A 20,999-nucleotide genomic window follows, 5' to 3' on the forward strand; every position below is an offset into this window, starting at 1 on the left:
TAAGAGGGTTGGAATATTTTTACTAATGTTAGCTATTCTCAGGAATGGTACCCAGTAAGACAAAACCATGATAAATAATCATTCATTTATTGTTTTGGGGCAAGTTCTGTTGACAAATCAAGAAAGACATTTTTTGTCTGATGGAATGTAAAGTGTCCGCCATTTCAATAATGATCAATTGCATATATTACGATAAGACATTTAATGCTGTCCTTTGCTGTGTCGCATTAGTCTTCCGTTTACAAATGGCATCAACGTGGACTTAGCCAGATGGTGTGTCCAGGATGAGGAGGTGATGGAATATGACAATCCAGAAACCAGAAGTCTACTGGAGCATATTAATCACGCCTTGACATTGTGGAATCAATCCGAGCAAGAAGACTTCTATTATAATGAAGTGTGAACGCTTACTTGTAACGAGATGTCGACTTTAGATTTTCTCCAAGTTTACTTTTTGGAGCAGTTTTGGGTGTTAATTCATACAACTATTTATATTGCTATGTCTTGTCTCTGTGTAATATACTTTTTTTTGTAATTCCCACCACTAAACTTATTTAACCATGTGATGAAATAGGGAAACTTAAAATGTGAAAAGGTAAAAAAAAATATATGTTTCCCCCCAAAAGTTTTAATGAATGTTGTGTGGGATCTCAAAGCCTGGGTTTCCTTTCTTCGCTTGACTGTGTTCTCTTGCCACACGTTCGTTGGACTCCATGTAGAGAATTCACTCCAGTGCGGTGTACCCAAGGATTATTTTTCTCTGAAAGGCAGAAAACCATCAAAAATAGGTTGCTAGAAATTACATACATACACATTAATGCAAACACAAACCCATATATAAAATATGAAAGCAATATATACACATATGTACACATTCATACGTGTACATACATATGTACATATGTATGTACGTACATACATATGTACATATGTATGTACGTACATACGTATATATGTATGTACATACATACGTATGTACGTACGTACATACATATGTATGTACGTACATACATATGTATGTATGTACATACGTACATACATATGTATGTACGTACGTACGTACATACATATGTACGTACGTACGTACATACATACATATGTACGTACGTGCGTACGTACATACATATGTACGTACGTGCGTACGTACATACATATGTACGTACGTGCGTACGTACATACATATGTACGTACGTACGTACGTACATACATATGTACGTACGTGCGTACGTACATACATATGTACGTACGTGCGTACGTACATACATATGTACGTACGTACGTACGTACATACATATGTACGTACGTACATACATATGTACGTACGTACGTACGTACATACATATGTACGTACGTACGTACATACATATGTACGTACGTACGTACATATGTACGTACGTACGTACATATGTACGTACGTACGTATGTACGTACGTACGTACGTACGTACATACATATGTACGTACGTACATACATATGTACGTACGTACATACATATGTACGTACGTACATACATATGTACGTACGTACATACATATGTATGTACGTACATACATATGTATGTACGTACATACATATGTATGTACGTACGTACGTACGTACATACATATGTATGTACGTACGTACGTACGTACGTACATATGTATGTACGTACGTACGTACGTACATACATATGTACGTACGTACGTACGTACATACATACATATGTACGTACGTACATACATATGTACGTACGTACATACATATGTACGTACGTACGTACGTACATACATACGTACGTACATACATATGTACGTACGTACGTACGTACATACATATGTATGTACGTACATACATATGTATGTACGTACATACATATGTACGTACGTACATACATACATATGTACGTACATACATACATATGTACGTACGTACATACATATGTATATACGTACATACATATGTATGTATGTACGTACGTACATACATACGTATGTACGTACGTACATACATATGTATGTACGTACGTACGTACGTACATACATATGTATGTACGTACGTACGTACGTACATACATATGTATGTACGTACGTACGTACGTACATATGTATGTACGTACGTACGTACGTACATACATATGTATGTACGTACGTACGTACATACATATGTATGTGTATGTGCGTACGTACATATGTATGTGCGTACGTACATATGTATGTACGTACGTACATACGTACATATGTATGTACGTACGTACATACGTACATATGTACGTACGTACATACGTACATATGTACGTACGTACATACATATGTATGTACGTACGTACGTACGTACATACATACATACATACATATGTATGTACGTACGTACGTACGTACGTACGTACGTACATACGTACGTACGTACGTACGTACATACGTACGTACGTACGTACGTACATATGTATGTACGTACGTACGTACGTACATACATATGTACGTACGTACGTACGTACATACATACATATGTACGTACGTACATACATATGTACGTACGTACATACATATGTACGTACGTACATACATATGTACGTACGTACGTACGTACATACATACATATGTACGTACGTACGTACGTACATACATATGTACGTACGTACGTACGTACATACATATGTATGTACGTACATACATATGTACGTACGTACATACATACATATGTACGTACGTACATACATATGTATGTACGTACATACATATGTATATACGTACATACATATGTATGTATGTACGTACGTACATACATACGTATGTACGTACGTACATACATATGTATGTACGTACGTACGTACGTACATACATATGTATGTACGTACGTACGTACGTACATACATATGTATGTACGTACGTACGTACGTACATACATATGTACGTACGTACGTACATACATATGTATGTACGTACGTACGTACATACATATGTATGTGTATGTGCGTACGTACATATGTATGTGCGTACGTACATATGTATGTACGTACGTACATACGTACATATGTACGTACGTACGTACATACGTACATATGTACGTACGTACGTACATACGTACATATGTACGTACGTACATACGTACATATGTACGTACGTACATACGTACATATGTACGTACGTACATACGTACATATGTACGTACGTACATACATATGTACGTACGTACATACATATGTACGTACGTACATACATATGTACGTACGTACATACATACATATGTATGTACGTACATACATATGTACGTACGTACGTACATACATATGTACGTATGTACGTACGTACATACATATGTACGTACGCACATACGTATGTACGTACGCACGTACATATGTACGTATGTACGTACGTACGCACGTACATATGTACGTATGTACGTACGTACGTACATACATATGTACGTATGTACGTATGTACGTACGTACGTACGTACATACATATGTACGTACGTACGTACGTACATACATATGTACGTACGTACGTACGTACATACATATGTACGTACGTACGTACGTACATACATATGTACGTACGTACGTACGTACATACATATGTACGTACGTACGTACGTACATACATATGTACGTACGTACGTACGTACATACATATGTACGTACGTACGTACGTACATACATATGTAAGTACGTACGTACGTACGCACGTACGTACATAAGTACGTACGTACGTACATAAGTACGTACGCACGTACGTACATAAGTACGTACGCACGTACGTACATAAGTACGTACGCACGTACGTACATAAGTACGTACGTAGATACGTACATAAGTACGTACGTACATAAGTACGTACGTACGTACATAAGTACGTACGTACGTACATAAGTACGTACGTAAGTACGTACGTACGTACGTACATAAGTACGTACGTACGTACATACGTACATAAGTACGTACGTACGTACGTACATAAGTACGTACGTACGTACATAAGTACGTACGTACGTACATAAGTACGTACGTACATACATAAGTACGTACGTACATACGTATGTACGTACATACATACGTATGTACGTACATACATACGTATGTACGTACATACGTATGTATGTACGTACATACGTATGTATGTACGTACATACGTATGTATGTACGTACATACGTATGTATGTACATACATACGTATGTATGTACATACATACGTATGTATGTACATACATACGTATGTATGTACATACATACGTATGTATGTACATACATACGTATGTACATACATACGTATGTATGTACATACATACGTATGTACGTACATACATACGTACGTACGTACATACATACGTACGTACATACATACGTACGTACGTACGTACATACGTACATACGTACATACGTACGTACATACATACGTACGTACATACATACATACGTACGTACATACGTACGTACATACGTACGTACATACGTACGTACATACATACGTACGTACATACGTACGTACATACGTACGTACATACGTACGTACATACGTACGTACATACATACATACATACGTACGTACGTACATACGTATGTACGTACATACATACATACGTACGTACGTACGTACGTATGTACGTACATACATACGTATGTACGTACATACATACATATGTACGTACGTACATACATACATACATGCGTATGTACGTACGTACACACATGCGTATGTATGTACATACATACATACATATGTATGTATGTACATACATACATACATATGTATGTATGTATGTACATACATACATATGTATGTACATACATACATACATATGTATGTATGTATGTATGTACATACATACATACATTATGTATGTATGTATGTACATACATACATATGTATGTATGTACATACACACATGCGTATGTACATACACACATGCGTATGTATGTATATACATATGTATGTATGTACATACATTTTTACACACATATATACACATACATAAACATATATACATGGAAGAAAGACATTTCTGCTATTTCTTTCCTTATTAGATAGATATTTAAACAGTTGTCTTTTTCACATGAAACAAAATTAGAAGTGAAAAATTCTTGTCTTACCCTCTGGTGATTTTTGTATGACTTAGCCAGACACAAAAGCAGAAGGAGCAGCAGAGCACCGACTCCAAGTGCTACCCAAGCTGTGTATGACCGGCCTGCCGACTCACTCAAGTCACCTGCGATATAAAAGAAAACAGTAACAAATAATAAATACAGTGCTTCCTCTACTTACCAAAATAGTTCTTTACAAAAGTGGTTTTGTAAGTTGAATTATATTTTACTTCTGTTTAAGTTGTTCCAAGGTTCACAATACTACTAGCTAAATCAGATCAGGAGGCAAACGTTTGCCAGCTGAGAAAACACACCTACACGTATGTAAACACACAACATAACCTAAAATCCTATTACGTTTGCTGAAATGTTGATCCAACGACAATAGCCTTTGATGACTTTTCCTAAAATGCGCAATGCCGGCAAACTGGGCAATAGCCTGATTCGTGAACTTTTATTTTTACTCAGACCTGGAATAACCATTTTTGGTCCCGTGACAAAAAAAACTAAGAATAAAGTTGCATTAAGCAAAGTCGGAAAATCTCACAAAACAGCGTGTTTGAACGAGGGATATGAAAAGTACCATGGAGAGCCAATCACCTCCTTTTCAATGGAAGGCCAGAGGTATGTTGGGAGATATCCAAATGGGAGAGCAACTCTAGCGTGCCGATTTCAAAGTAAAATACAAGATTCTGCAAGTGTGTTTACGTTTCGGGAATATTTGAATTTTTGAGGTCATGCGTTTCGTAACTTGAATTTCTTTCCTATCCTGAGACAACATTTCATAACCTGAATATAAGTAGAAAGAGCACCGAACTATAATTAGGGAAGACTCGTTTTCATATGACATGATTTACCTGTTTGAGGCATTGTTACGTTTCCTAGTAGTCCTTCTGCGCCGTAAAACTGGCACACCAAGTGGTTGGCGTCCTCGAGGGCCGCCTCGCTCAATCGTAACGTCTTTCCTCACTGAAGAGACTTCACCCATTGGGCGCCGCTTGAGTCGTAGGTGACGCAGACCCACCGGTAGCGAATGACCTCACTGGTGTCCGTCAGCTGACAGATCAACGTGTGCCTGTCCTCCGCTTTGGTCGACTGCGGGCCAGCGATTCGAATGAACAAGAGCCACAAACGGCGAAAAGATCACTTGACTCACTTTTAGCCACGACGAGCCGTACTTTCCGAGAAATGTTTTGTCCTCCGACAAAGGCGGAACAACTATACGTTCCCTCACCTTCGAGGCGGATGCCGTTTAAATGAGCCGACTGGTCCAGAATAGCCCCGGCAGAAGGAAGGAGGCGGAACGCAGAGCCGGGCTCCAGTTTCCGCCAGGTGGCTTCGGAGAGGTTCAAACCGGGAGAGAACACACAGGGGGAGCTTGGCTGAAGATCCTACCGCGGCGTAGACCTTTGCGTCATCTCGGGATAGGTGGATGATTCCTAGGAGAGGAAGCAAACTTCAAATTCAGTCTCTGGCAAAACATTTTGGGAAAAACATTTTAAAAACGGTTACGGGGTGGAAAAGCAGGTAACGTTAGCAAAAATTGGTGAACACAGTAAAAAAAAAACGGAAGAATCCACGTGACCTCGACTGGCTAATTTCTAACCACCTTCCAAATTCAAGTCTCCAATTAATTAATTAAGAAGCCGTAAAAACAAAAAGAATCAAAAACGAGTCCCTAAATGTTGTAGTCAATAAATGACAACAATAAAACCTACTAAAGTTGAATGTAAGCATAGAAGAAAAACAGCTTAGCTGATTAAAAAAGGAAAGTGTACACACGGTCAACAACGTGCAGAAATAATGGCTAACTGGTAAAAGTGTGGGAAACCTGTAAGCAGTGTGGATAAACTGCAAACAGGCTGAAAAAGCTGGAAACGTTACCAAAAATGTGGATAAAATTAATTGATAAATAAAATTAACAGATACCAATAAATTTCATCAGCCCTGATAAAAAAAAAAAAATCCAGGCTCAAAATAGTGCATCTCCATTGTAATCGTGCACAAATAGCGGAGGAGTTGATAAAAAAAAAAAAGTGTACACATCCCCAACAACACACTGACTTTACAGGCCTGATTTAATAGAGAACAAATTAGAAAATTACTCTGCGTTTTAGATGGATTTGATGTATCAGTACACTTGTTTTTTTTAAAGGTGGTTTTGATCTCCATCCCCATCAATATCGGACCTAAAAAAAATCCAAATGAAGTAATTGTTTGTTACCTTTGATGACCCTCAGCGTGACCGAGCGCGAGACAAACTGTCCCCAGCTCTGAAACTCGCAAGTGTAGACCCCGGCATCCCCTTCTTGGACGTCGCTCATCAGCAAGCCGCAGTCACCCGCCGTTTGCTGGCAGCGGGGGCATCGGGCACGATCTGAAGCCCCAAAACTGCAAGCCGCTTCTTAGTTGCCTCCATACGATTCTGTGGACGGAAAAGTGGCGGCACGTTGGCAATGAGCTCCATCGACTATAAACTAGATTTGATTTTTGATAGTGGGACTTTGGTATTGCTGATACGATCAATCCGCTAGCAGCCTCCCCCAGTCATTTGTCTTACCCTTGGTTCTCTTTGGTCCAGACGATGGAGAGTGATGACATCACGTGACAATCGCAGGGAAGAACAACCTGGGAGTTGGATTTTGCCAACACCTCTTGGACTTTATCATGACCTTCTGGATAAAGTTCAGAATTCAGGCACCTAAAAAAATCAATAATGACAAAAAACAACAACATTTAAATACCTGAAAACTTAATCAGAGAAAAGATCCAACAGAGCAGAAGCATTTTGAGTTGCACTTTTTCAAATCTTTACACTATGCAGGAGATTTTGGTAACGTTGCGTGAATCAGCGTTTAATATAGGAGAGGGGGAGGAGTTTTGGTGGCATGGAAACTGTAAGATGTAATTTGCAGAAATTGCATGAGTGATATACTAATGGGGTGCTTGTCAGCACTACATACCTGTCAACCTCTGCCGATAACTGCCCTTATAAATGATTATGATTCCCCTTACAAACCCCCAAAAAACCTTACAAACACCGTACGACTCGTACGAGTCGTACGGTGTTTGTAAGGTTTTTGGGTGGTTTGTAAGGGGAATCATAATCATTTATAAGGGCAGTTATCGGCAGAGGTTGACAGGTATGGCGCTAGAATTTAGTCGAAAGTCGTGCTGATGATAGAAAATGTTCCACTGACAATTCCTGGCACAGAAGACATTTTGTAATTATGTCAGCACTTTTCACCGTTGCTCTGATATATATTTTCCATTAAAAAAACAAAAACTGGTGTCAATTGTGGCTGCTTTTAAAAGGGTGCAACACGAAATCCTTCCACTGACATGTTAAACAGAAGATGTTTATCCAGTAAAAATGAGGGCTACAATATTTACATACATATATGTATATTTATATTTACACTTGAAATATTTTTTCAGAACAAAGACAACATTTCCAGCGGCAGCAAAAAAGGCTAGAAAATCACTAACAACATATCTTAAATTATCACATGGATTATGATAATGTATTATTATTAATGACATATTTTATGTACAAATTTTGCAACCCGAGGCGCAATGCATTGCGGGATTATACGTAAAGATGGCCGCGTCCTTGGCTAGCATGCTATAACGTAGCTTCTCGAACGTCAAACTTTACTTATTGTAGTGTTTATCGTTCTAGCAACTAATTTATCCACTTTGCTGCGAGTGAAAAGAGCTAAATTCAACTTTCGGCGTGACACCGAGATGCTTTTTTTTTCCTTTTAAGACTTAAAGTTAGTTCAACGTGCTAGCTCAAGCTACAAGCAGGGTCAATGCACACGCTAGCGGACAGACGCTAAAACTACGCGCTATTCTACAGTAGCTATATTTTTATTTTAGCACAAATCATGTTAGCTTTGGGCGGCTTGTTACAAGCCGGAGTTTCTTTCTGTCGGTCGGCTGGGACTCTGCCGGGCATAGCTCGAACTTTATGCACCGGTAAGTACGAAACAGCACGTCCCCGATTTAAGGCCAGTCTTTACCGTATCTGAATGCAAATGTCTTCTTATATGTACGTTATTGTCTAATGTCTAAACCGGTTCTTAAATGTTAACCTTTACAGGTCCATACCAGCATTTAACCCTGCTTCTCAACCCCGACCACAAGCCGGTCGATAGGTGGAATGAGAAAAGAAGCATGTATGGATTATATGACAATATAGGAATTTTAGGTAAATATGTTCTTCGTGTTTAGAGGTCCAAGCTGCCATTGGCGGCTGTAGACGTCCAATCCATTCAATGATCCAAATTGAAATGAGGTTTTTTTTCTGTTTTGTCTGCAGGAGATTTCAAAGCTCACCCCAAAGATATGATCATGGCCCCCGTTTGGCTGAAGGGTTTCCGCGGCAACGAGCTGCAGCGTCTCATCAGGAAGAAAAGGATGGTGGGAAACCGAATGATGACCCTGGAAAGACACAATATGGAGAAGAGGATTCGCTTCCTCTACAGACGCTTTAACCGTTATGGCAAACATCGCTAACGTGTCGCAAAAGCGTCTGATGCAATTCTGTGCTCTGTTGTAGTTTTTGTTGTTTTTTTTTAAATATATGGTCATCAAATACAAGTGTCGACAAGCAAGCACTATTTGTGGAACATTTGTTGCCAGAAAATGTACATTTGCCTAGAATTATGCAATTCAAGGAGTTGAAATCACTAATCGATTCTTAGGTTGTTACTATCTGGGTATTCTGTATAAGTAAACAATACGAATGTTACATTGAATATAGTGACTGCATACATATACATTAAATGTTAAATAAACATTGCAGTCATTCTTGTTTTTTTTTTTCATAAAACATGTTAGTTGTTTTCTATTTAATTTCTAAAAATGGGAATGCTATATTTGAAAACACGGCATTATAAAGAAAGTGACATCATTTATAGATTTAAAAATTAGTCATAAACGTGCGCTTTCGAATATTATTTTAAGATGGGAGAAAAATCATTCCTTGACACTAAAGAATTGCTTTGCTGCAGTATATTATCCTTTTAAAACGATCAATATGTATTTTTGTCTGCACAAATCATTTTAGGAGCCAACCAGAGCTTCTAAATACTGTTTCTGGGCGAATCAATGAGAGTCTGCATGCAGAAGAGTCTAATGAAAAGAATTATGACGTTAGAGGTAGTGTGGGGGTCTCAAGTGCTGACGTGATGCTCCTATTGGCGCGTTCGGGTCAGCTCTGTCACCAGCGGTTTCCATAATTTACCTCACAAGTTAACGGAGAGCCATGTATCGGATCTTCGCTTATCGCAAATTCACTACTTTGCGATTTACCTGCTATTAATTAAAAAGATATATTTTTATAAATTCATAAACATGTGAAAATCCACGCTGAAACTCGTAAGTGGAAGCCACTGCTACTAGGACTCAGCATAGAAGAAAAAAAAAGTTATAATAGGGGTGACCCTACTTCGCAATTTTTCGATTATCGCGGCCATGTCTACATTAATCCTTCTATAGAACCACTGTAGAGATCATCCTGGCGTACTGCATCACAGTGTGGTACGCTGGAAGCACGGCGGCTGACAAAAAGGCCATGCAGAAAGTGATTAACACTGCCCAGAGGATTGTCGGCTGCTCTCTGCCCTCACTGGAAGACATTGCCAGCCCTCGTTACCTCAGCAGAGCCAGGAACATCATAGGGGACCCTTACCACCCTGGTCACAATCTGTTCCAGCTGCTGCCCTCTGGCAGACGCTATAGGTCCCACAAAGCACGGACAAATAGGCTTAAGGACAGTTTTTTCCCCACATCCATCAGAACTCTAAATTTGCGGTAACATAACACACATTCCCTTTTGCGGTAATATGAAAAGATGTTTGGGTGGTGATCTGCCTCCTACTAGCTGACTGAAGGTAAGTGAAAGACAGTGAGAAGTAAGTGACCTGTATCCATAACAGCAGAATGCCAAATTACAAGATTCCGTAACTATCACTTATTTAGGTCTTTTGCCGAGTAAACGCAGCTTATGGAGAAGCACCACCAATTTCGTCACACGCAGTTTCTGGGTGTGATGACAAGTAGGCTTTTTTTGTTGTTGATAATGACGACAGGGCCTATGTCCTATTATTATTATTATTATTAACCACGATATTCGAGGGATGACACACCCACCAAGAGCCACGTACGGCTCACGAGCCATAGCTTCCCTACCACCATATTATTAGCTCTAACTGTAAAGTAAAAAAAACAAGCCCCCCCCCACCCCCCACAGCACACACGCAAACCCAAGCATGCACCGCAGTGACGTCCACTTTCTCGAAAAGCGTCGCTGCAGTACTGCAAAGTGTGCAGCTGGGGGAGGGGGAAGAAGGGGGGAGGGACGGGTGAGTGGGGGTAGTACCGCACTGTAGCTTCCGAGTCCAAGTGGGGAAAGCAAGGTGGGAGAGGAAGTCGACGCAATACTGCAGCAGCAGCAGCGAGCGGCGCATCACTCCGGCTTTTCCACACACGGCGGCCTCTGAAGGAAAGCAGCAAACACAACAAATCAGCTTCTGGAGCGGATATTCGTGCATTGAATCAGTGGCGTTTTGATTTTTTAGATTTTTTTTTTCTCCCTCCCTTTCCTTAAGCGGATGCTGAGGAGAAGTACTCAGCATCACTCAGCTGACTTCAATTTGCTGACTCGCTGCTTTTGGGGGGGGCTGCTGCACTGCGGCACTTTGATGTGTTTTGGGGGAAACTACTCTATGGTTTGGATTTTTTGTGTTGTTTTGCTTTGATTCTTGCGCCTTGGGTTTCATCGCTGGACTTTGGAAGCTCTGCTGAGTCAGCACAAGCAGCTGCATAGAAAATGTGAGTGCGCGTTGATGCGGATTGATTTATCATTTGGGCTGATGCTCAAATCACGGATTAAAAATTAAATGAAACTTTCTGTTGATTTTAGTCTAGAAACATGAACGCGCATTTACGTTAGTGCTGAAATCGCTTTGAGCATCCTTGCATGAGTGTTTTTTTTTAACTCTTTGGCTGCCAAGTTCAAATGGATTGGACATCTATTTCCGTGAGAGGATGTTTTAATGTATATTTTCTTCACTTACTCACAACAACAACAACAACAACAACAACACACATTCTTAATATGGGCTGACAGTGAGTTTTCGGGTTTTTTTTACTAGATTTTTTTAGCTTTCTGTTTGTTGATTTCAGTATCTATATATGAATTAGGTTTGTACTGAAGTCACTTTAAGCATCCTTATATAAGTGCTGTTTAACGGCAATGCCATCCGTCTATTACCATTACAGGGTGTTTTAAGATGCATTTTCTTCTTGTACTTACTACAACAACACATATTCTAAATATTATGAACGTAACTGGGCCTGTAGTGAGTTGAAAGTGGGACTAAAGATTGTAGTTTAGGGTAGGCTTTTCTTGTGGGGTAGTACTGCCAAACTATTAAAAAAATGGATGACTAAATGCTCAGTTCTGATTGGGCGATGAGAACTAGTGATGGTATGCGGGCTCCCACATCACAGAATTAAATATATAATTTCGATCATTATGTAAGCAAGTGTTTCCTTGTTCAAATGTGTCATTGAATAACTTCTAAGAAGGATGAGAGTACTACATCGCCATTTTTTTTTTATATTGTAGTATGGCTTTGAGTATTTTTATCAGTTTTAGGCAACCAATGGCAACCAAAGATTTAATCTGATGGATTTTGTTTTAATTTGCCGATTTTTCAAATTTATTTTATTCATCATGATATCAAAATTTGATTTCCACACTAAAATGGGGCCTTAAATTAAAACAATGTTAAACATTTTTTTTAAAGTTTATTGCCCACCACCAAATGCATGCAGACAAAATCAATTGTTGGATTGGATCCCAAATAGGGGCCGCAATTGGCCCCTGGGCCACAAGTTTGTAACCCTTCTTCTATGTGAATATGGTAAAACTATTTTTTTTCTTTTAAAAAAGGGGATTTATCGGAAGTCAGGGAAGGGAGTCTGTTCAACTATACTTTAAGTGCTTAAAAAGGCATTTTTTTATTTTTATTTTTATTTTTTAGGTCCGCCCCAGATGCCGCAGCGCCCGGCGCCCCGGGAGCCCCCGGTCCAGAAGGTGGCCCCCCAGGGGGCGGACCTCCCAACACCTCCAGCAACCGCAGGCTACAGCAAACGCAAGCCCAAGTGGAGGAGGTAAATCGCGCCCGGTAAGTCCCGTTTGTCCTCTACTCACCGAAAACTTTGCCGTCGAGGTGGTGGACATCATGAGGGTGAACGTGGACAAGGTTCTGGAGCGGGACCAGAAGCTCTCAGAGCTGGACGACCGAGCGGACGCTCTCCAGGCGGGCGCGTCGCAGTTCGAAAGCTGCGCGGCCAAGCTCAAGAACAAGTACTGGTGGAAGAATTGCAAGGTTAGCATATTAGCATTGAGTAAGTATTAAGGGGAGAATGGGGTCAGTGGTCACAATTATATATCTTTCCACGGTCACGTCTTAGAATAATTATTCATTAATTAAAGTAGGGATTATTATTTTGGCTTGAATTTGACATCCTTTTTCACTTTTTACACTTTTTTTCCATAGTTACTTGTCATCCATAAGGGACATCTTGACACTTGGTTGTCACTTGTTATTGTGGGGATCCTGAAATAGAATATTCATATTTTTCCCCATTATTTTTTCTCAAGGCACTGCACATTGACCTTTTCTCATTATTCCACATTCTAATTTTACTTTAACATTTACGGATGCAGCCAAAGCGTGGCAAAAATACTCACCTTTTTGGCTAAAAGCTAAGCTACCAGCTAGCTATCTTAGTGTGAATCACAGCTTTAGAAACTTACTGTGTTGAAGTCCAAAAAGAGAAAAAAATAGTACTTTAACATTTTGAAAGTGACCTTGTTTTCTCAAAGTGATGTGACAAAACACTCAAGCTCAATTGCGATTCCAATCCACACCGCTCGTTGTGTCAAGCAACCCGTTACCCCCTACTAGCAAAGCCTTTTTCTCTTTTCAGATGATGATTATGATGGGCATTATTGGCGTCATCGTGGTTGGAATCATTTTCTGTGAGTACACGACCGCATCTGCAGTTTGATTTTTGCCTTCTTGTCTGACATATTGCATGATTTATTGCAAAGGACCATTAGAGTAATGACTTCCTGTCTCTCCTTCTCTGCAGTGTACTTCTTCTACTGAGCTTGGCCGGTAAAAAAGGATGAATATGGACTTGAGATTGTTGATGAGATGGATGACAGTGCATAAAAAAATCTACCTTTTAACCCTTCTCTCCTTACACGTCATGCCATCTTACAATAGTATCCACTGTATATTTTTTCCTTTTTATGGCCTTCTTTCCTTGCTAGTTTCCTTTCTTTTGCCCCAGTTTTCTTCTTAAACTCCGTCACTTATGTCACTTCCGGGTGTTGGGTATGTTCCCAGTGGTGGGTAGTAGTAACGCAGTACATTTGCGACCCACTGGAGTCATTTTTTTCACCAAAATGTACTTTTAAAAGTAGTTTTACTACGCTATACTTTTTACTTTTGCGTGGCCCCACTACTTTGACATTTTCCCTCTTTATTCAGAGCTGCCAAAAATCATATTTCGTAGTGGGTAAAGAGAATTTTCTGATTTTGTGACGTTTTTTTTCCGAGTGGCGTTTTACCAGCGACGCGTACAATAATAACGCTCAATATTATCTTATTTTCTAATGTTTTTCTAATAGTTTCCCTTTTTAATAGTTCGTTGTTCTAAAGAAATACAAAACAAAGAGAAAAGCAACTAGTAGTACTCACGTTTTTGTTTTGTGGACATAATTAGCAGGCTGATTGAAACAGCTGATGAGAATGTATGAAAAGGAAGTGAGTAACGCTACTTTCAAAATAAATCCACGCAAAGTGCAACATGGAAAACATGATGTTGCGTTTCGAAATAAATCAACACGGAAGTTATAATGGCGAGCCAAAAACTTAACATTTTCATTTTTCCCCATTTAAATTGCTGGGAAAATAAACATTGCTTGATTATTTTTGTAGTTTAAATACAAAATGCGTATTTGATAGTTTGGTAAAAGCTGTCGTAGTAAAATATGGAAGATTCGTTGTATTTGGCAGCTCTGTTTATTCTACATATTAGTTTTGAGAGATTCACCAATGTCGCAACAATATGATCATTTTGATTTCATTGTAGTAAATGTTTTCTCCACTAGAGGCTGCTAATGCTCTTTGGACAGTTGATGTTTCAGTTCTGTAGATTTCTTTTGGTCTATTTTGTAATATTATTTGAATTAACTGTGTGTATTTGAGAAATTTCTTTGGTTGACTACTTGTAATTTCACTTGGGTTGTATAATTTTGAAGTACCACTACTATTGAGCAAATATTTCGGCGACTCTACCCACCTCTGGATGTCCCCGACCGACCAATCCGGGAATCTGGCACAATCAAATCATCAGTAAAAAAAAAAAAAAAAGTTTCATATATATTGATTAACCTATTGGCTACTATTGACGTCAAATCATGTCAAATCCATTTTGAGTGGGAGGCCTAGCAAGGATGAAATATCAAAATTGGACATCATTACCTACATTGGTTTTAACATGTTGGCCGGTTTAGACCCCTCAACTCATGGAGAAGGACTTTTAAGCGACGAGGTTTATCTAGTGGTGAAACTGAGAAGTGCAACAGACTGTAGGATGAAAAATGTTTTTTTCCAGAAAGCGAGAGCCAAGGAAAAACAATCGACATGATTGCAGTGCAAAAAGCATAAGAGCCATATCACCATTGTTTTGTATAGAAAGAGGAAGCATTTTAATGGTCAAGGCTAGAGTGAAGCATTTAAAGGCATTTCTACATGGAAACTCGGATAGAAATTCAACAATGTCAATGTCAACGCTGCTTTTCTATCACTTGCACTAACACAAGGTCAGGCAGAGTGAGCTTTGTTTCCTGTTTGCATGGCAAACACGGTCATTTTCTGTCCTAATAACCACACGATTGCTTCCACTCATTGTTTCACACGCTCCCCAGTGCCAAATGTCGACGTCTTTTAACCCTTAACTTCATGTAACTCAGACCGTCCTCAAAAAGCGTCACCCTCGGATCCATCGTTCATCGGATTTCTGTGTCAAGTAGTCAACCCACATGAGTAAATATGCTTATTTTGATTCCACCTAAGACTAATTTTAATGGGATAAATCATTTCTGCATAGCTTTAGCTGACAAACTAACGATATGATAACACGGTATCATTTGGGAGGGAAGACATTTGGTGTTTTACAGGAAAATGCAGCGAGAGGTGAAAATGTTTGCAAGAATAATTGCATGCTTGACAATTTTGCTGATGCCAATAAAAGAAGTCAATGAAATTGTTTTCTGGATTTGTTTTCATTTCAAAAGGACAGAAAACTTTATCAGTTGCTTCCCAATGCTAACATGCTTGTTTAGTGCATGGAAAATTGACAGAATTGGATTTTTCCCCAATTAATACAGTAATCCCTCGAATATCGCAGCTTCACTACATTACGTTTTTTTTCTGTGGGAAATTTTTATTTGTTGATTGTTTTTTTTTTGTAAGTTCATAAAAATGTGAAAATCCATGCTGAAACTCTCAATCAGAAGCCACTCCCCCTTGCTACTAGAACTCAACACTGAAGTAAAAAATAATAATATTTTTTCATTTTTATTTTTAAAATAGGGGTGACCCTACTTTGCAGTTTTTCATTTATCGTGGCCATGTCTGGTCTACACTAACCGTGATAATCGAGGGATTACTGTGCCCATAGAAAACCCACGCATGCCCGGGGCGAACATGCAAACTCCCCACAGGTGGACCAACCTGGATTTGAACCCACACCCCCCAATACTTTTGAATGTATTACAGTCCAAAAAGATCTTATCACAATTAAACTCGCACGATTACTCCCGATTAAAATTAGCGCCCATTGCCCAGCCCTACTTTCCGTACATCGCTAGCATAAATAGATCCGATAAGACAACTTTTTTTACAATGTTGATCAAAGTCAACATGACAACTCATTTGAAATGATACGAGATAAGGGTCACGTGTGTTCCATTGTTTTTTTTTAAAATGAAGTTTATTTGTTTTTCATGAAGGACCTTAAAATCTACAATAAGAGACAAATGCTTCATAAATTCTTCTTCTAGTTGAAGTACATACTGCTGTGTAAATGTAAACATTAAAATGGATGTACCTTGACTACTTGCTCTAAAGCGCTTACACTGCGCGTCAATAGTGGGACTTCAATCAGCCTTTTTGAAGACCTGCTTAGCAACGACGCCTTCCACTCTCATCTCCTGCGGAGAAGGAAAAAAGCCATTAGGAGAAGACGAAGGAGGCGTTTAATTAACAGTGACAATCGATAGAGGAGCCTCGCACCATCCCCTTTGTAAGTGTTTTTTGCTCACCAAATGCAGTTTGTCACCATCCAGCCAGTGCGTCCATCCTCGGCCTTCTTTCTCGCCTCGCTGTACGCAAACCAGCTTGTCGCCTTCCCAGCTGACGGTGGTCTGAAGGGGGGAGGGCAGAAAAAGGGGCTGAATTTTCTATCTGTACTACAGTAATATCTCGTTTATCACAACCTGTTGCAATAGGTGAATAACATCAATGTAGGGAGTGTTTTTATGGTGTTAACGTAATATTAAAGTCATACCTCTACTTACGAATGCCTCTCGGTACGAAAGTTTCAGGTTACACATTTTTTTTATATGCAAATGAGTGACTCGAGATACGAAAAAGATCCAAGTTACGAAATTCCCCAAAAAGTAAATTCATTTTCTCATCCATTATTTTATTTAGAATTCCCCTTATTAAGTGATTAAAAACTACAAATGCAACGTGGCACATATTTTCACGCACACACACACGGGGCACACGCAAAAGTCTAAAATGTACTACAAAGTGGACGGCTTTTGTCCCTGGTAGAACGGGCTCTTGCCGCCATTACATCTACAACGGCCGCGTAGGGAGATATTTCAGCAGCGCAGGGCACATTTTCATATGCTTTATTTATTTTAAGACATTAATAAATCATTCCCTTATAATTTTCTCTCATTTTTGTGTTTCCTCACATCTTTCATGCAAAATTGGGACACTTTGACCAATTTTAAAGGGTCTAGTTGGTAGTTTTGTGAGGACCGTGGAACAAATGAGAGAATTTACATATAAAGTACCCCTCTACTTACGAAAATTTTCAAGTTACAAACAAAGTCTTGGAACCAATTAAATTCGTAAGTAGAGGTACGACTGTATTTGGACTTTTAAAAGCCTCTCTTGTACTATTACTTAACTCCTAAAGGTAGACATCGTTCTCTAGTGGCCATTTGTGACTTGCCTTTTGTCCCCATTTCATGTTTGTGTTATTGTTTCCTATTCTAGAACATTTTCTTAAATATATTTGGTGGATCCAAAGCCGCGATGTGATGAATCTGCAATAGTTAGATCCGTAAAGTGTCGAGGTATTACTGAATTTAGTTATTTCCGATTGTTTTTATTGGGGGTCTTTCACACATCTCATGGCTTTGTGAACCGAACGGCAGGAGGCGGCTGCAACAACAAAATCCCCGCAGGAGGTCCGGCCGACTCGTTTCAAAGCCCGGGAAGGGGGAATTCTGTTTTCTACTACCTGACACGTGCGACCGTCCACGGGGCCCAAGTCTTCTGTGAACTCCTGCCCGATGACAAAGTCCATGTTGAAGTTCTTCAAAGTGGTGAGGGTGCGGATCTTCAAGGCCCCCGTGGCGGGATCGTGAGAAATGTCTTTGGTGGGCTTCAGTAGACACACCAGCTTCCTCAGAGCAAAGTTGATGTCTGAGGAGAAAGTAGGGGTGGACTTGAATGTTAAATAGGCGGTTCTTTTTCTTTTTTTCACACAGAGTATATGTGTTTGTTGGAGGTCACTTGGAGGACGTGGTGATGAGCTCACTCTTCTAATGCACAGCTGCAAATGGAGATTTCATTATTGAAATTGGACATCAACGGTGCTAAAAGGTGAACCTTCGTCGAGAGCTTTTGAAATAAATGTCCACAATGTTAAGTCTGGATTGAACGTCTATCGCGCTTTTTCATTGCTTCTAATAAAAAAGCAAATTGTGTTTTAATTACATTTTTTTTTTCTGTTTGGAACTATTTGTGACAAAAGTTAGCTGTTGTTTTAAATTTATAAATTTGCAATATTATGGCATTGAAATATAATCACACACTGAAAAATACATCAAATAGATAACAATTTTATTTTTATTTAGTGCACAGGTGTCAAAGTGGTGGCCCGTGGGCCAAATCTGGTCCGCCGCATCATTTTATGCGGCCCGAGAAAGCATGTTCAAATCTTTTTAGATCAATAATTGCAAAAGATTTGTACTAATTTGAACATCCAAAAATGATCTATCGATCAGCACGATTGAAAAATTCATTCATCGATTACGTAATTTTGGAAGACATAACGGCCTTCCAAATGAAATCAAAACTACGATGTGGGCCGCGACAAAAGAATGAGTTTGACACCCCTGATTTAGTAGATCGAAAAAGCAACTGAATTTGCATCTAATCTCTTTGTCATAAAAAAGGACAATTTGCTGCCGACCTTCCCAACCAAATTTTGAATCGCTATTGCAAGGGTGTCAAACTCGGGTTGGTTCTCGGGCCGGACCATTTTAGATATAATATTTAGATTTTTTTTAATAAATGGATTAAAATCCCTGAATATTCAGTTTTTTATAGATCTAAAACAATGTTTATTTTAGCTTTTTTAAATATATTTTTAGATTTTACAAAATGATTTTTGAACTAAAAAAACAGAAAATGGATTAAAAAAATGACAATTATTGATTTAAACCGGGGAAAATAAGGAAATTTAATATACATCTATACTCTTCATTTAGATTTGATCCTAAAACAGAAAGACGGCACTCATGATTGACTTTCCCGGGCCACACAAAATGATGCGGTGGGCCAGATTTGGCCCCCGGGCCGCCACTTTGACACACGTGCACTATTGCTTTCAATGGCAACCAAGGAGTTAACTAGGACGGACGACTCCCAGCTCCTCCCACCTGAAATATTGTCCATCCACGACACTGAATGAGTTAAACTGGGGGGCAGAGCGATGAAAAATAAGCCTTTTCTTACCTAAAGCTGCGAGATAGGCATCCATGTTCTCTTGTTCCACCAAGTGAAAAATACCAGAGTAGTCTGGTTTGGACATGCTGTCTGTCTGCTGTCCTGTGAAAATGTTCAAAAGATGTTTTAGCCAATGAGTCGTCCGAGCGACTAACTTGTTGATTCTGGAAAGCGGCAATGACTCACAAAAGAAGGCTCGCCGCCTTCTTTTTTTTGGTCCTTTTTGCAAGAGGGAAGAAAGGGGCGGCGGCTTCATTCAATCCCCTTTCACCCGAGGGGGAGTCGCTTCACAGTCCAACTTGAGAGGGAGGGGCTTAATGCTGGGAAAGCCTCACTTTTAGAACCACAACAAGAAATAGGGATGGGCGAGCGATAATCCCGCATTTTAATCGTGAAAGATCAACGGCGATTAATCGCATTGCCGTACACCACATGTGTCAAAGTGGCGGCCCGGGGGCCAAATCTGGCCCGCCGTATCATTTTGTGTGGCCCGGGAAAGTAAATGATGAGTGCCGACTTTCTGTTTTAGGATCAAATTCAAATGAAGAGTATAGATGTATATCAAATTTCCTGATTTTCCTCCGTTTAAATCAATAATTGTAATTTTTTAATCCATTTCTTGTGTTTTTAGTTCAAAAATCATATTGTAAAATCTAAAAATATATTTTAAAAAAAGCTAAAATAAACATTTTAGATCTATAAAAACTGAATATTCAGGGCTTTTAATCCAGTTCTTTTAATCCATTTATAAAAAAAATCTAAATATTATATCTAAAATGGTCCGGCCCACGTGAAATCGAGTTGACGTTAAAGCG

The 20,999-nt window shown here is 39.3% G+C and overlaps 4 protein-coding genes across 7 annotated transcripts in view; 2 read left to right on the plus strand and 2 right to left on the minus strand.

The window, feature by feature from the left end:
• plekhg6 (pleckstrin homology domain containing, family G (with RhoGef domain) member 6) overlaps positions 1-655 on the plus strand; it is a 49,018-nt gene extending 48,363 nt beyond the window's left edge. For all 3 annotated transcript variants that reach the window (XM_077598535.1, XM_077598534.1, XM_077598536.1), the window contains exon 17: positions 232-655. In XM_077598535.1, coding sequence (XP_077454661.1) covers positions 232-403 — 172 coding nt within the window. In that variant the 3' untranslated portion in view covers positions 404-655. The remainder of the gene's footprint in view (positions 1-231) is intronic.
• lag3 (lymphocyte activating 3) lies at positions 629-15,139 on the minus strand. The gene is given in 11 exon segments (XM_077598166.1): positions 629-760; positions 5,066-5,181; positions 5,914-6,151; positions 6,190-6,429; positions 6,431-6,495; positions 7,281-7,438; positions 7,440-7,481; positions 7,617-7,757; positions 9,398-11,561; positions 13,284-13,442; positions 14,845-15,139. Coding segments are annotated over 9 exon segments (1,200 nt in total). The 5' UTR covers positions 9,466-11,561; positions 13,284-13,442; positions 14,845-15,139.
• Positions 11,452-16,414, plus strand: LOC144073035 (vesicle-associated membrane protein 3-like). Its single transcript, XM_077598544.1, has 5 exons — positions 11,452-11,896; positions 13,114-13,243; positions 13,303-13,461; positions 14,066-14,117; positions 14,231-16,414. Coding segments are annotated over exons 1-5 (360 nt in total). The 5' UTR covers positions 11,452-11,894; the 3' UTR covers positions 14,248-16,414.
• Positions 16,415-17,107: 693 nt separating this feature from the next.
• Positions 17,108-20,630, minus strand: rbp5 (retinol binding protein 1a, cellular). 2 transcript variants are annotated; one of them, XM_077598543.1, is made up of 5 exons: positions 20,371-20,630; positions 20,194-20,286; positions 18,692-18,876; positions 17,475-17,576; positions 17,108-17,363 (listed from the first exon to the last, which is right to left on the minus strand). In XM_077598543.1, exons 2-5 carry the CDS (start codon positions 20,267-20,269, stop codon positions 17,310-17,312), a joined length of 417 nt encoding a protein of 138 aa, XP_077454669.1. In that variant the 5' UTR covers positions 20,270-20,286; positions 20,371-20,630; the 3' UTR covers positions 17,108-17,309. The 2 variants fall into 2 exon arrangements, with proteins under 2 accessions (XP_077454669.1, XP_077454668.1); XM_077598542.1 differs by lacking the exon at positions 20,371-20,630 and having other exon boundaries at positions 20,194-20,361.
• Between the last annotated feature and the right edge of the window lie 369 nt (positions 20,631-20,999).

The sequence above is a fragment of the Stigmatopora argus genome, chromosome 4, assembly GCF_051989625.1.
Source record: "Stigmatopora argus isolate UIUO_Sarg chromosome 4, RoL_Sarg_1.0, whole genome shotgun sequence".
NCBI lineage: Eukaryota > Metazoa > Chordata > Actinopteri > Syngnathiformes > Syngnathidae > Stigmatopora > Stigmatopora argus.